Below are 15607 nucleotides of genomic sequence, written 5' to 3'. Positions count from 1 at the left end.
CAGTTTGGCACCCTTCTACCAATCTGCCAATAATTGATCACTATGAATGTGTTTTATGATCAACTTTCAAAGTACAATTTTTCATGGAATTAATAATACAATTTTTTTCTCAGGAGGTAGGAGATGATCAGATCAGGAAAGGTTTTGATGAATTATCATAATCAGTGCCTTGAACAAAGCAGGTACTTAATATTTAGCTACTATACTGAAACTGGACCATGATTCTAGTCCCTTCAACTAATTGGGGTGATCAGTTTCCCTTATTTAGTAGTAATGATTCATCTCATAGTAAATCTTTAATTTTAAAGTAAATATTCATTTAAAGGGATATTCTGAAAGACATGAGCAAGTATCAAAAGGAAATAAAAATGAACAATGAAAGTTCTGTAAGTAAAATACAGACTACTTGGTATTTAAGCATTTAAAAAGTAGAAATGACTATTATCTATACCTCTAAATTTTTATCAAAATTCATTTTTCATTTTAAATGTTCTTTTGTCTAAGTAACAACTGCTTTGACTGAAGCAAAAGCTCAAGTGCTAATCCATGCATTTCTGGCCTTTCAAATTTAATTGGGTGACAAATGACTGCATTATCTAGTTCTAATTGCTCAAAAGGCATGTGATAGATCAGCTGCACAACCAGAGACATCTTCTTACTCTGACATTGCTTCATTTGGTTCAATTATCACTTTTTCTGAAAGAGAAGAAAAAAAATCAACTCAGTATTTTTTCTGTAGTCATGTTCCTAACAGAAATTCCTGATTGGCAAATACACTTCAGCATTTTTTGAATGACAAGCAATCTAATAAAGGATTTAACTGCTAAGACTTCAACCACATTCAACCACTCAAGTAGACTATCTTCTTAATATTTAGGACAAAATGGTGATGAAACATATTCTTTTTAAGTAATGAATCATTTACCCTTTGGGTCAAACACTAGCAATCTGCCATTCTGTTTATATTTTGGTACCTAAAATAGAAGCAAAAATAAAAACTAGCATTATCATTATTATTTTAGTTTGAGATATTTGAAATAATTTATAAATAGCCTTTATATAAACATTTCTATTATCTACACTAAAATATAATTTTATACTAAAGCCAATTATTCAGAAACTATGTAAATTAGTGGTAAAAGAGATCTATAGCATCCTAAAAATAATTTATATAGTCTTATCTTTACAGCATCTTTCTTGTCTAGATAATTCTTGCAAAAAACAAAATATTGACTTCCTGAGTCTTTAAACACTGTATAAATTTAGACTATAAATAAAACAATGCAGAACTCTGTCAGAAGGATATTAAATATTTTGGCTTTTTTATTTAGTAGTGTCACTGCCATCCTAACTGAAAAACCTCATTCTTTTGTATTATGAAATTGGGTTAAAAAAAAAAAAAGTCTAGAGAAAGTAGCCCTTCCCTTCTCCCCATTTCACCTTGGAGCTTATGTAAAAAGAGCTATAGGAATAATTTTGCATGTTAGAAAAGTGAGATATTAAATAAGCCTCTAATTCTCTGCTTCTGTTTTGGTTTTACATAACTTGGACTCTAGATCCAGATCCAAATACAATCAACAGTAGGTTAAGGACTCCCCTTTCCTACTGAGCTGACCCTAGAAATCATAAATTCAGCTTGGCTCATCCTTCCAAAGCCATGTTTCTCCCCTACTTTAACAAAATAAAACAACATAAACCACATTCCAGTTCATCTGTGCCACATTCCAGTTCATCTGTGTTATGAAAAACAGCGTAGTTAAGCCAGAACAAGAAATTTTTGCATGGTATTTCAAGATAAGAGATATTTTAAATAAAATATTTTTATTTCAATAAATACATTTAGAAATTAACCTTTGATTTTTATCCAAAGATACATTTTAAAATACAATTCTTACCTTATAAGTTCCCCTATGTATTTATTAATACTTACAAATTACAATGTTTTCTTTGTGAATGTTCACCTTTCTTAGGTTACCCTAAACAGATTTTCCTGTAAGTTAGCTCTTCACATATTTGGGCAAATTTAATTTTAATTGTTAAGACAAAAATCAACTTTTAACGGTTTTTAAGTATGAGAGAGGCCACACTTAAATTTTTCATAAATAACAATTCACTTGCCCTCTCCTTCCCCAACACTTGCTATCCCCACATCCCAAGCAAGACTTCAAAAATTAGTAGTAGAAGTACATACTAGGGATTTCTGGAATACAAAATTCAAGGCCAAAACTGTGGACAATAAAAGAGAAGCTTCTATTTTGTATTAAGTTTTTCTCTTTTAAAATCTGTCTCCCTTGTACTGATTTGTACTCTGGAATAAAGCATTGGTACATAAACTTTTGTCCCAGGCTTTGTTTTCCGGGAAATCCTGATCAAGCCAGACATTATATATGTTATTAATCTGATTATCCCTCTGAGAAATTCAGAGAGAGCTGAAGTCCATCAAAAAAGCGAGGCATCTTTTCGGGAAAAACAGCTACAGAAGACCAGGGGTGCCTGGGTGGCTCAGTCAGTAAAGCATCTAACTCTTTATTTCGGCTCAGGTCATGATCTCAGGGTCGCCTGAGGTGGAGCCCAGTGGTGTCCAGCTCAGTACTCAGCATAGAGTCTGCTTAATATTCTCTCTCCCTCTCCCTCTGCTCTGCCCCCACCCCACCCCCCAACTCACATGAGCGCTCTTTCCCTCTAAATAAATACATAAATAAAATCTTAAAAAAAAAAAAAAGTTGCAGAAGACCAGACTCTAGGATAAATGCCCTACTTCTCTAGGGCAGTAGAGCTCAAAGGCTGAAACAATGCAATAATGAACCAAATAAGGCCCTAACAAAAGAAATCCAAGATGACCTGTCCTGAGAGGTACTTTCCACAGATTTCCGCAGCCCATATGTCTGAGTAGACATCCTCTTTATATTTATATTCTCTCCTTTCTAGCTCTAGGATCTTTATGAATTGCTACATTCTACCTTTTACCTGGATGAAACATCAGGGCATATAATTCTCCCATTTTCACCTGGTAAAAGAAAAACCTAGGATGGGCAGATCCCAGCCCTTGATGGAAACCCAGGCTCTGCTAGGTCTGGATTTATCATTACCTAGGAAATGTCCATTTAATCTCCTTTCATAAAATTGAATTCTATGGGGTGGGGGGCAGTACAGGGTGATACTCAAGAGTTGGGGCTCTTTAGAGGAAGAGACTGGATTCATGGCCCAGTTCTACCATTTCCCAAGTAAGCTTCAGTAGGTTACTTAACTTCTTTAGGTTTCAGTTCCTCCATCTGTAAAACAGGAATCACAATAGTGCCAACTTCATTGGATCAGTGTAAGAATTAAATAGGATGATCTGGTAAAGTGTTTAGCATAGCACCTGGCACACAGGAGGGATGCTGTAGAAACAATGTGATGTTTTATCTAAAGGAAAAACTGGGAAGATGTCCTATAGGGCTGGTTAAGATTGCTTAGGGAGCCAAAAAGGTTTTACTGTGATTGAGACAAGCAGACTAGCTCTGAAGACTTTTAATTAATTAATTAAAAAATCACATAAGCTCCAAAGTAATGATACTTGCTTAAAAAGATCACTGACTCCAGGGAAAAAACAGAGTAATCTGAGAACACAGGTAGAATGAAAGCAGTGACTGATAAGCTGAGCAGAACGAGGTCCAGCCGTTGTATAAGTAATATGTATTTTTCAAATAACTATCAGTATGCAAAAAATATCTCTGAAAGGAAATGCTTTCAGAAAAGAAACATAATAATGGTTGACTGTGAGTGGGAAAAAGGGATGGCTGCAGGACTGCGGTGGGAGGGAGTTTTTTACTTTATGTCCATTTGTATCTCTTGATCTTTGAACAAAATAAATATATTATCTATTAAAAAAATACCATTTAAAATTTGCAACACTATTTTTATCCCTATGTTTATCCATCTCTTACAGGTATCTAAGCTGTATATTGGCCTTGTGCTACTTTAATTCTCTTCTCCATCCAGTGGTCGCTATTCAAGTTGGGGTCATGGTATCCAGAAAGAATGGTATAGAGATGCACACCTTGTATATTCATTACATTGCATATGGTTAATGTTAACATCACAACATTCATTTAATCAGCCTTTGAGTCTCTAGACTCTGGATTTTGAACATGGGCAGACTCTTCTGATGTATTTCTTTTCTTTTTTTTTTTAAAGATTTATTTATTTGTTTGAGAGAGCGAGAATGAGAGAGAGAGAGAGAGTACATGAGAGGGGGGAGGGTTAGAGGGAGAAGCAGGCTCCTCGCCGAGCAGGGAGCCGGATGCGGGACTCGATCCAGGGACTCCAGGATCATGACCTGAGCCGAAGGCAGTCGCTTAACCAACTGAGCCACCCAGGCGCCCTCTTCTGATGTATTTCAACAGTCCCAGTGGTAATGGGAAAAACACAGTTATGATAGTTCCCGACTTCCATGTCTACTTCATGTCCCAATATTCAATGTCTATTTACAACAAATATTTGATGAGCACCTACCATGTACCTTAGCACAGATATGTTTGTGATAAGCTCTGGGGATATAAGAGAAGCTCAGAATTTTATAGGGGAAACAAGTATCAACTTCCCATATACAGGACAGACCAAGCTTCAAAGTACTGTACTAAATGCTTCCCTCTAATATAATTTTCCATACTGCCCAAACAGGGTCAATCAAATCCCTTCTTTTGAGCTCATGGACTAGGGATACCCAAGGGGAGTCAACAGGCAGTGAAGACAGAATTGGAAAGACAAAGGAAGAGAGAATCTAGTCAACAGAGCTGACACTGAACAACTTTCCAGTTCCAGAATCCAGTTCTGAGGACTGTCCTCCACATTTGCTATATTCCTCCAGGTATGATTTCTATAAGTATCCCTAGAATATGATATTATTCTGCCTGCTATAGGAAGCAAGAGTCAGGCTTCACGATGAAGGTGACATTTATTTAGCCAAGTAGACAGTCAACAGAAGGGGAAGAACAGCAATGTCTTAGAAAATGGCAATAGATGGAGTTGGATATGTATGTGGCAGCAAACTTGAAAAGTCATTAATTACCATGTGCAAAGGATGTGGGGTTTTAACCAGTAGTCAATGGAAAGCAAACCAAGGCTCTGAAAACAATCATATGATTAGATCTATCTTAGAAAAGAAATGCTATGGAGGGTAAATCTGAGAGAATGGGAGGTGGGGAAACCAGTTACAAGGCCATTGTAACAGTCCAGAGCAGGGGCTGGAAAATGAAAGCCCATGAGCCAAATATGACTCGCTGCCTACTTTTTTTTTTTTTTTTAAGATTTTATTTATTTATTTGACAAAGAGAGCACAAGCAGGGGGAGTGTCAGGCAGAGGGACAGGGAGAAGCAGGCCCCCCGCTGAGCAGGGAGCCAGAGGTGGGGCTCCATTCCAGGATCCTGGGATCATGACCTGAGGCCGAAGGCAGATGCTTAACCGACTGAGCCATCCCGGCGCCCCTTGTTGCCTACTTTTATAAATGAAATTTTATTGGAACACAGACATGCTTGTTTGTTTGTACATTGTCAATGGCAGCTTTCAGGCTACAACGGCAGAGTTAAATGGTTACAACAAAGACTGTATGACCTACAAAGCCTCAAATACATATTATCTGGCCCTTTACAGAAAAAAAATTGCCAAACCCTAGTCCAGGGAAAAAAGATGATGTACAAAGCCAAGAAGGTACACTTGGAACCAAAAGAGAGGTAAAACTGAAGATCATTAGACATAGAAGTGAGGGCGAAGAAAAGAAGTTGATGGTTCTAGTGTGGATGACTAGGATGAGGGTACCAGGGGAGGAACATTCTTGGGGGGTGGACAATGAGTTTGTTTGGGGGAAATTCTGAGTTGGAGATGTCTGTAGGTCATCTGAAATTAAGTGGTGCTCAATTCTATCAAAGAGAGTTAGAACTCAAGAGAAAAGATCACGTGTGGGATGGCTGTAATGGATGGATGGATGGATGGATGGATGGATGGCATGGCCCATGTAGAATAAGAGACAAGGCCCAGGAGAGAATCCTGGGAAATACCAACATTAAGAAGCAGGTGGAGTAAAAGAATCAGTCCAGGAAACACCCATAAGCAATATGTAGACAGATAACTACAGGGTGGTGGAATGATTATATCACCAGCATAGAAGTTTCTGGAGAGCACAGACTTGTTCTTATTCATGAGTGTGGGTCTCATACCATTTTAAAGGCACTCAGATATTGACTGAATGAATAAAACCACTGGAATGATATAAGTAACTTAATTGGCTTAAAATACTCTTAAAATTAAAAAGAAAGGCCCATAGAATTGGGAGGGATGATTCTGAGAAAAGACTTGGGGACAAGCAGATATAAATTTATTTTTATTAAGAAAAATATACTGAATGACTAATATAGAAAGATGGGTAGTATTAATCAGAAGATAAATGTATCTCATTAAATATATAAACTGTATATGACAAAGTGATTTATAAAGGCATAATTATGTGATTATATGTGTTTGAAAATATTCTGTTTATTTTGTAAATTAAGATGTACTTTGGAGGTCAGGGTAGGGGTCATTATGGGCTCATTTTTTTTTTTTAAGATTTTATTTATTTATTTGAGAGAGAGCAAGAGAGAAAACACAAGCGGCGGGGGGGGGGGGAGGGGTTGTGTGCAGAAGGGCAGAGGGAGAGGGAGAAAAGGAGAAGCAGACTCTCCTCTGAGCAGGGAGCCCAAAGTGAGGCTCAATCAAGGACCCTGGGCTCGTGACCTAGGCCGAAGGCAGATGTTTAACCAACTGAGCCACCCAGGTGCCCCAATTATGGGCTCATTTCTAAAAGAAAGGGCTTAGTTCTTGACTTCTTAGCTATATTAGTCTGGACTCTTGGTTTTAAGTTACAGAAACCATATTCAAGTTAGCTTAGGCAAAAGAAGAAAGGGTTGGCTCAAAGAATCAAGGTTAAATAGCCAAGTTGTGTTAAGTCAGAATAGTGGATATAGCTGTGTTCAAGGAGGGGCATGGGATTTCCCTTGTTCATCTCAGCTTCTCCCTCCAGGTGGGCCTCATTCTTCTCTCATTCCAGACAGATCTTATACACATGGTACAAAACATGAGTTTTGTGTGATATAGTTGTAGCCTTTTGGAAAAATTGACTCAACAAAAACCCCAGTCAAAGGCCCAATTAGTTCAGCTAGGGTTTTTTTTGGCTACAAAGAACAGAAAAACTCAAGTACCACATAAACTGGTGCTCAATAAATATTTGTTAAATAGAAAGAAAGCAAGAAAAATAAAGTATTAAACTGGATCTTTGCTATCCAATATGGTAGCCACTAGACATATGTGTCTGTTAAACACCTGATATCTGATTGGTTCAATTTAAGATATGCACACCAGATTATAAGGACTTAGTACTAAAAAAAGAGCGTAACACATCTCATCCCCTTACTTCTCCAGGTAAATGTTCACTAACCAGCAGCCAATAGGGCCAAATAGGTTTTATTTGGATTCTATAGGTTTCGAAAAACTTTCATAAAATGAGTTACCAGCATTCAAAATTCAGATTTCACAAAATTCTCATTTTAGGTTTCTCTTGTAATACTGGAAGATATATACATGTTCCTCCATCCCATTTGTGCAATTTATCCTTTTGTACTATTTGTTTTTATAAGCCACCTAGAATTCTACTAGGCAAAGAATGAATTAAGAAATAGATAGCTACATGCTCAGGCCCTGCAACTGATGAGGAGACAGAGCTGATTAAGCACCATCCTCCAACGTCGGGGAGCCTAGTGTGGACACAAAAGGATTCAGGGGCAATCCTCATTGCATAGTCTCAAATGTGTATAAAAATGGTTTCAATGATCATCTATCATTTACATTCATATTTAAAAGTGACAACATATAAATTTTATGTATTTCCTTTACAGTACAATGTAGAGCTAGGAGCCCAGACTCCAGAGTCAGATTGTCTATGTTCATATCTCAGCAAATTGTTGTGAACTCAGCCAGTTCTTTAACCTCTCTCTGATTCACTTTCCTTAACTGTAAAATGAGGACAAAAATACTACCTACCTCATAGAGTTACTGGGAAGATTAATATAAATAGCTATAACAAATAATAACACCTATCTCCTACTACAATTATAATTACTACAACTCCTTCTCCTATTACATTATTACCTACCACCTAGCAAGGACGGTGCTGAAGGTGAACTCTAAGAGAGCCAGTTCTAAGTGCACACTTGAGACTGGACAGAGCAAATAAGGGGGAGAAAACACTGAGCATTTAGCTCAAACGGTGGCGGTGAGGGGTAGGGATAGGACGCTCTGGAATTCTAGAGTAGTGCAGTGGAATCCCTACAAAGGTGTGGGAATGCACCTCTGGAAAAATCTTAACTTTATTTTCCTGAGATTGACTGATTAAATAGATAAATGTGGATTTGGGGGTCATTCCATTTGGTTTTTAGGAGAATGAAACAAATCAAAAGACATTTTCAGTGTCTTTTTCAGGTTTATTTTTTAAAAGCCACTCCCAGGGGTCTCTTGGGGTAAGAACAAATTGGCCCAACTCACCTATGCCCTCTGGGAAGTCAAACGATAAATTTGTAATTATGCCCTGTGTTAACTTAAGTGCCACAGCGGCGCCGAGCAGAGTAGTAGTAGCAATCAAAGGCCACACATCTTGATTTTGGAAATCTCAAGTCAGTTTTGTCACCTCACAGAAGGCTGAAGACCGGACCTTAGAAGTGATCCACTGTTAGCCCCTCATTTTACACAAGATGAAAACACGGCCCGGGGAGATCCAATGATTTGTTCAAATTCCACAAGAATTTTTTGGGGGCCGAGCAAGTTATGTCTAGCAAGTAATGGCATCCTAAGTACAATCAGTGAATGCTGGCTCCTACTGGTCATTAAGCTGCTTCCCCAAAAAAGTAAGAAAAAAAAACAAATAAGAGAAAAAATGTTTTTTAAAAAAGGAGGGGAGTGGGGGTCAAGCATGGAGCGAAGTAGCTGGAAGCTCTGAGATGCAACAAGGCTATGTTCACTGTTTTGGGGGATGGGGAGCAGTTTGCGCATGCGAATCGGCAGGTCAGAGAATGGTGGTCAGAACTGCCTAGTTATCACTCACACCCATGTAGACACAAATACTATATCCTTTCCTGAGTGCCTGACTACAGCCAAAGGAGGAAGCCAAGTCCGAGGTGCCCCAGCAGCCGCGCGGAGCCTACCTTCTCGCGCGCCGCCTCGGCAGCCGTGAAGCTCCGGAGCCGGGACAGAGAAGTTTGCGTGTTCAGGCGCGGGGCCCGGGGGAGTCGGCGGCCGGGGCTGGGTCTGTCCGCACGCGAGGGTGGGGAGGGGGCGACCCGCAGTCGCCGCAGCGCCTCTTACCGGCTCGTGGTCCTCTCACACCGCCGGTCCGCAGGGCAGACACCGCAGGCCAGCCCCGCTCGCGGTTCGCGCGGAGTTCGGAGCGAGGAACCGGAGACACAGCGTCGCCATGGAGATGAGACCGCGGGCCGCTGGAGCCCGGGCAGCAGTGGAGGGCAGAGGCGGAAGGAACGCTCGGGCGGGGGCGGGGCAAGCTGGGAGAGCGGCTGAGGGGCGGGGAGGAGGCGGGACGCGCCCAGGTAGCGCTGGAGGGCGCGAGACGCGAGAGGCCGGACGAGACGAGCCTCCCGCCGGCCTGCGAGGCTAGCCTGGGGAGGCGGTGCAAGGCGAGGACGGGGCTGAGGGGGCGGGGCGGGGCGAGCCCGGGGCGGGGCTGAGGGGCAGGGCGGGGGCGGGACGGGGGCGGAGCAAGCTCGGGGAATCACGAAGGGGACGCGGCGAGAAACCCGGGTTCGGGAGAGCGCAGCTGCTCCGCCGCGCCGCGCTTTGGGTGTATAAAATCTCGGACACACGTCCGCACTTGCACCCGTTACTTTGAGAAATGAAGAAAGGAGGGGAATTGGAATGTCGTTGTCCATACCTGATCCTTTTCTTGGCAGGGAGAGGGAGAAGGGCGGGGTGGCCTCGTTCCTGTTTTAAAATTGTGAAGTAAAAGAAGTCTTGAGTTTGGAGAGAGGTTTATCCCTAGATGTGGATGAACAAACGTCGCCTGCAGGACTTGGTCCCTAACTTGAGGTCGCTCCAAGAAAATTATGAATTTCCTGGGAGTCTTGGACCCTCCTCTTCCCCCAGCGGGGGGGAAGGTCTTAGGATGTGAAATTGACCTCGGCCAATGGGAGGTTTTACGGCCTAAATAACTGTTTGGGTCACAAAAGGGGGTGGGGAGCACTTCTATTAGAAAATTCTAATAGTCCCTCACGCTTGGCTTCTAGGAAGGAATTGGTTGCTTTTCATCACTTGGGAAGTCTCTAGGATCGATTTGTTGCTAGGCAACGGGTTTTGAAGGATGCCCGTTTGTTGGAATCAAATCCGGATTCGAATTTCACTAAGTAGCCACATGATATGAGGTATAATCGCTATTTAACCTCTGGGGTTAGGTACCTTTTGGGAATATGTACTTTGGTAGATGACTGTGTAGATGACTGTGTAGACTGTGTAGATTTGGTAGATGCTTCAAATAACAAAGTATATAAAGCTCTGACATGTAGAAGATGCTTTAAAAATGGTAAATTTTATCATCATCCTCATCAAATTTGAACGCTTGGACCATTTCAGGAACCAAGGGTATATAGAGATTTAGTTGTCTTTAAATTGTCTTAATCATCTGTCCATGTTCACTCAATCTCCTGAGACTCCTGGATGGAGGGAGGAAGCCAAAGGAAGAAAGCCAGAATGGAAGTTTTTTTTTTTTAAGTTTTTTTTTTTTTAAGATTTTATTTATTTATTTGAGAGAGAGAATGAGATAGAGAGAGCATGAGAGGGGGGAAGGTCAGAGGGAGAAGCAGACTCTGTGCCGAGCAGGGAGCCCGATACGGGACTCGATCCAGGGACTCCAGGATCATGACCTGAGCCGAAGGCAGTGACTTAACCAACTGAGCCACCCAGGCGCCCCAGAATGGAAGTTTTTTAAAGAACTCAATGAGTTATTGACAGATACATACCCAGTTTGATAAGGACATAGAAAACCACTATCTCTGCTATTATAGGAGCACCATTACATCGCTGATGTATTAAGTTTGAAGACTTTTTGTTCAATCAAGACAAAGGGAAAGTCATTATATTTTTCTATCAATAGGCTTAAAACATTAGTTTGATGAATTTGCTTAGTATTGATAAATGAGTAATGTCTGACTGGCTATTCCCATTATCCTACACCACAGAGATGTAAAGAAACCCCATATTTAACTGATTAAACTTCCTCTTCCTAACCCCTCTTCCCCCAACAGAAGAGCTCAAGTCCATTTGTAGAATGCAGTGTTTTCAATGTTTATTTATTTTTTCTGAAAGAAGGGTCAAAAATGGTTTAATGACCTTGGAGAATAAAAATATTGTCTCTGCGTGGAGAAGGGGTTAGACAGATCTGGCTTCCACCTTGGGCCTCAGAGTCATCAAATGCTAAGTGGGGATAATAACACTACTTGCCCTGGTAGCTTAGAATATGAAATGAGCGAAAATAAGCCTCTGATAGAGCATGGCACATGACAATTGATCAATAACACTTCGCTATTATGACTTATACTATAATATTATGTATATGAATAAAAGTGCCTATATCCAGGATTAAAGATCATTTAGGTAAAATGCCTATTTGAACCCATGCTGGTTATTTTATTTCTCTCTGATGAAAAAATATCACATTTCATATTTGCATAACTTTAGAAATAATTCACCTCCCTCTATAACCTTTGTGCAGAAGTTATCACTGGTGTAATACTCAAAAGTAGAGCATAGTTTAGTTCTGGCTCCTGCATTCAGGCCCAAAGTATCTATGTAGTGAGGATTTGTTCTGACAAAGTGAAGGGACAAAGTCAAACACCCATCCAAATACTGAATCACCCCATAACAACTATCTCTTATTACACTCCAGGTTTTTTAATGGATAAATTTTTATTACAGATCCGAATGTTATCAGAACATCATAAAAAATGTTCAACATTTGGTGTTTTTCTGATTACAAAAGTAATACATGTTCATGATAGAAAATTTGCAACATAGAAGCACAAAGAAAAAAAACCCACATCAGTCAGTAATTTCTTTTTTTCCTTCTAGCCTTTTCATGTGCATATATTTATAAAGTTTGTATTAGTGCACATATTGTTAGCATCTCTCTTTGCTTGACATTCTCTCCAATGTCTTAACATTTCCCTGAAGCCTTTAAAAAGTCTTCAAAACATTTTTAATGGCCATGTGATGTTATATAATACGTATAAGCCACAATTTATTCATAATTTAATCAGTCCCCAATGTGGAAATTTCCAACTTTTCTCCAGTAATTCTTTAAGAACATTTATTGAGTGTTTGCTATATATTAGGCACTGTGCTAGACATAGAACTAAAGTAGAGGACAGTAACTATAAAAATAAGGTTTTGATTAACATCTTTGTAAATAAATCTTTGATAGCATCTTTCATTCTTGGACTAAATTCCTAGGACGATGAAAACAGAACTTCAAAAAGCATTTTCCCAGCTTCAAAGGCAGACTTAAGAAATAAAACTCTGAACTGTAAAATATTAACTTTTTTGGAAAATTACCAAAAACAGAATTAATATTTATTTTGTGCCAAGTGTGAACTTACTCAGAAGATGCTTTCTCATTAGTGACTGTGAAACATCAAGGGTATTTGAAGTGTATTGACTTTGGCTTCTACCTCTAATTCTTTCCAGGATTTGCAGGTTTTCACAATAGTGTGAGATTGTTTGAAGTATATGCAAATTGCCCTACTTCCTCCTTTCACAGTTAAAATGTTAACTATTTTATTTCCAGCTTTCCTCTTGTAAACATAAGGCTTTTTTACATCTGTTTCATTTACTTTCCCGTGTGAAACATTTTGTATCTTCACACTTTTTAAGCTGAAAGCAGATTTCTTTCTTCTAAACCCAAGTTATAGGATATACTATATTGTATATAAGACACAGGATTTAACATATCCTGTAGTTAATTTTGATCAAGAAGCATCATGTAAATTTAAAAAAAAAAAAGCATGTAAATTAGCCAATGTATTTAGGGAATTTCATAATAGAGATTAAAAGCAGTAACAACTCCCCAGCACACACACACACACACAAACCTCTTACTAATCTTTGACAATTAAATGTTCATATATAAGGTTGAACCATATGAAATAGCCATTTGTGGATTAAACACAGTCAAATAATGACAACTTTATATGGTTCCATCTATGTAAATATTTCATTAACTAGTTTATAATTTTCCAACTCTCTCCAAATATTGAACTTGCTGATTATCATACTGAGGATATCCTTTATCATTGCACAAGTATTGTGTTTATTCAACTTCCACAAATATTGGAATCTAGTCAGGAGAGTGCCATAAAATGTTTGTCTATTATTGTAGAGACAGTAGAGGGAGCCTGGAGCCAAAACATTATTTTAGGCCTCATGTTAATGATGATTGTCTTCCAATTCTTGATGTGTGGATGAATTTAAATACTAGTATATATGTGAAATAGCAATCTTAAAAAAAAAAAGTTGTACTTAACTAGTTGTACTTAAGTAATCACTTTAAAAGATGGGCAGGATAAGGTTGGCTGCCAGTTCAAGCTAGCCCCATCAGGGTTCATACTGGGACCACCCTGAATCCCATTGTTTTCTGCTCTTCTCTGCGTGATGCTGGAGCCTGCACACTGCCATACTCACATACCTGTGCTCCACCATTTTCCCCTTTCAGTCCATAATTAGATCACCCATTTCTGGGAGGATTATATCATGATTATTTCATTGGAACCTCAAAATATGTTACCATCTCCAGCTGTATGTCTTAATTTAAAGTAATTGTAGTTTAGTTGATCGCTTCCTCCAGACACGTAAGGAGGCACTTTGATCCTGTCCTCAATCATATCCTTCTAGAAAAGTTTCTAACAAATTACCAATCCTTTCACAGAGCAGGAAATTTCATTAACATTAATTAAAGATATTGTCTCTTGCTGACCTCTCCTCAACCACTTTTATCCTCTGTCCAATCTTTTTTTTTTTTTTTAAGATTTTTAAAATTCATTTGAGAGAGAGAGAACATGAAGGGAGGATGTGTAGGGGGGAGCAGAGGGAGAGGGACAAGTAGACGCTGCTCTGAGCGCAGAGCTTGATGTGGGGCCTGATCTCGGGACCCTGAGAACATGACCTGAGCCAAAATCAAGAGTCAGATGCTCAACCGACTGAGCCACCCAGGTGGCCCTTCTCTGTCCGATCTTTTGTTAATTCCCTTCACCATGGTGTTATAAAGGGGTCCCCAAGGTAATTGGTGGTGTCACCACTATTCTTCACTATAGAAAGTCTAGGGATGGCTCTAAGTCCCTGAGGTAATGTGAATCCCTAAATATAGAAATAAGATGGAGAAGAACTTCTGTATTCTAAAACCGAACAGGAATCCACAGAACATAGGTAGAATCAATTTGCTATGACTGGGTTTCCTAAACTGGTGTTAAGGGGAAATTCTTCTGCCATGCTAATAACATACAAAATAAAAAGCATTTACCTGGGGGAAATTAATTTGTTAAACCGTTAAACAGGTTTTTTGTTTGTTTGTTTTACTTAACGTAGGATGTCTCAGGGCTTTAATATGCTAATGTACTTTGTCAGTCTCTCAGAGGGAGATTTTAAATGTACAGTCTTTCTCAAATTTACTTGACTAGGGAATTTCACTTCTTAGCATCATTTGGGAACTCTTGGAACACCAGATACTTCCTCTGTGATTTGAAGATAGCTCCAAGTGAGAAAAATCCCGTCCCTCCCCAACTTTTTTTTCTAAGTAAACTCTATGCCAAACATGAAGCTTGAACTCACAACCCTGAGATCAAGTCACATGCTCTACCAACTGAGCCAGCCAGGCACCCCTTATCCCTCTGGAATTTAATCAGGAATCAGCTAACCTAAAAATTGTAATGGTAAAAGCAAACAAATCTGTGAATTTTAACCAATATATATTGAAATGAAGACTGACATTGTAAAACCTAAATACAAATACGATTTTTCATGAAAGCTAGAAAAGTAAAAGTTGGAAAAAAATCCCTTTAGAGTATAACCTTCCTTTTTTTTTTTTTAATTACATTTTCCCCCCTCAGTTAATAAACAAGCTTAAGTCAAATAGCCTAAAACAAAATGAGTCAAAACCCAAAACACTTGGCACTTAAAAGTGTCCTCTTTCTCTCTCTGCTGGGATTCTCTTTGCACATCAGTCTTTGCTCAGCATGCTGCCACGGAACCTGCCCTGGCAAATGGTGTCAGATTCAATGGGGGTGCTTTCCTGGTGCTTGTCTTACTAGAGCTCTCTGCTCTAGTTGACATAGTTACTTCTCACCCGTTTTTGAAATACTATTATTCTAGCTTTCACACACCTCTTTCTCCCAGTTCTCCTAAATTCATGGGCCACTTTGTGGTGTTTTCTGCCTGTGCCTGCCCTCTACAGTTTTAATGTGCTCCCAAGATCCCCTCCCCAAGCCAGGCTGCACGGGCTCTCTGAGGATCTCATCCATACTCTCACCTATATGCTGACTAACCAAA

General features: G+C 39.4%; 1 protein-coding gene across 1 annotated transcript in view; it reads right to left on the bottom strand.

Moving 5' to 3' along the window:
• ERICH2 (glutamate rich 2) overlaps nucleotides 1–9366 on the bottom strand; it is a gene marked incomplete at its 5' end in the record, with an annotated part of 32462 nt that extends 23096 nt beyond the window's left edge. The window contains 3 exons of the mRNA XM_064586671.1: nucleotides 660–696; nucleotides 926–974; nucleotides 9211–9366. Coding sequence (XP_064442741.1) covers nucleotides 660–696; nucleotides 926–974; nucleotides 9211–9366 — 242 coding nt within the window. The remainder of the gene's footprint in view (nucleotides 1–659; nucleotides 697–925; nucleotides 975–9210) is intronic.
• Nucleotides 9367–15607: the final 6241 nt, after the last annotated feature.

This window comes from Mirounga angustirostris, unplaced genomic scaffold (assembly GCF_029215605.1).
Source record: "Mirounga angustirostris isolate CCGP_5_RB_7025 unplaced genomic scaffold, mMirAng1.0.hap1 SCAF_3, whole genome shotgun sequence".
Taxonomy (NCBI): Eukaryota; Metazoa; Chordata; class Mammalia; order Carnivora; family Phocidae; genus Mirounga; species Mirounga angustirostris.
This window is presented reverse-complemented; position numbering and strand designations above follow the sequence as displayed.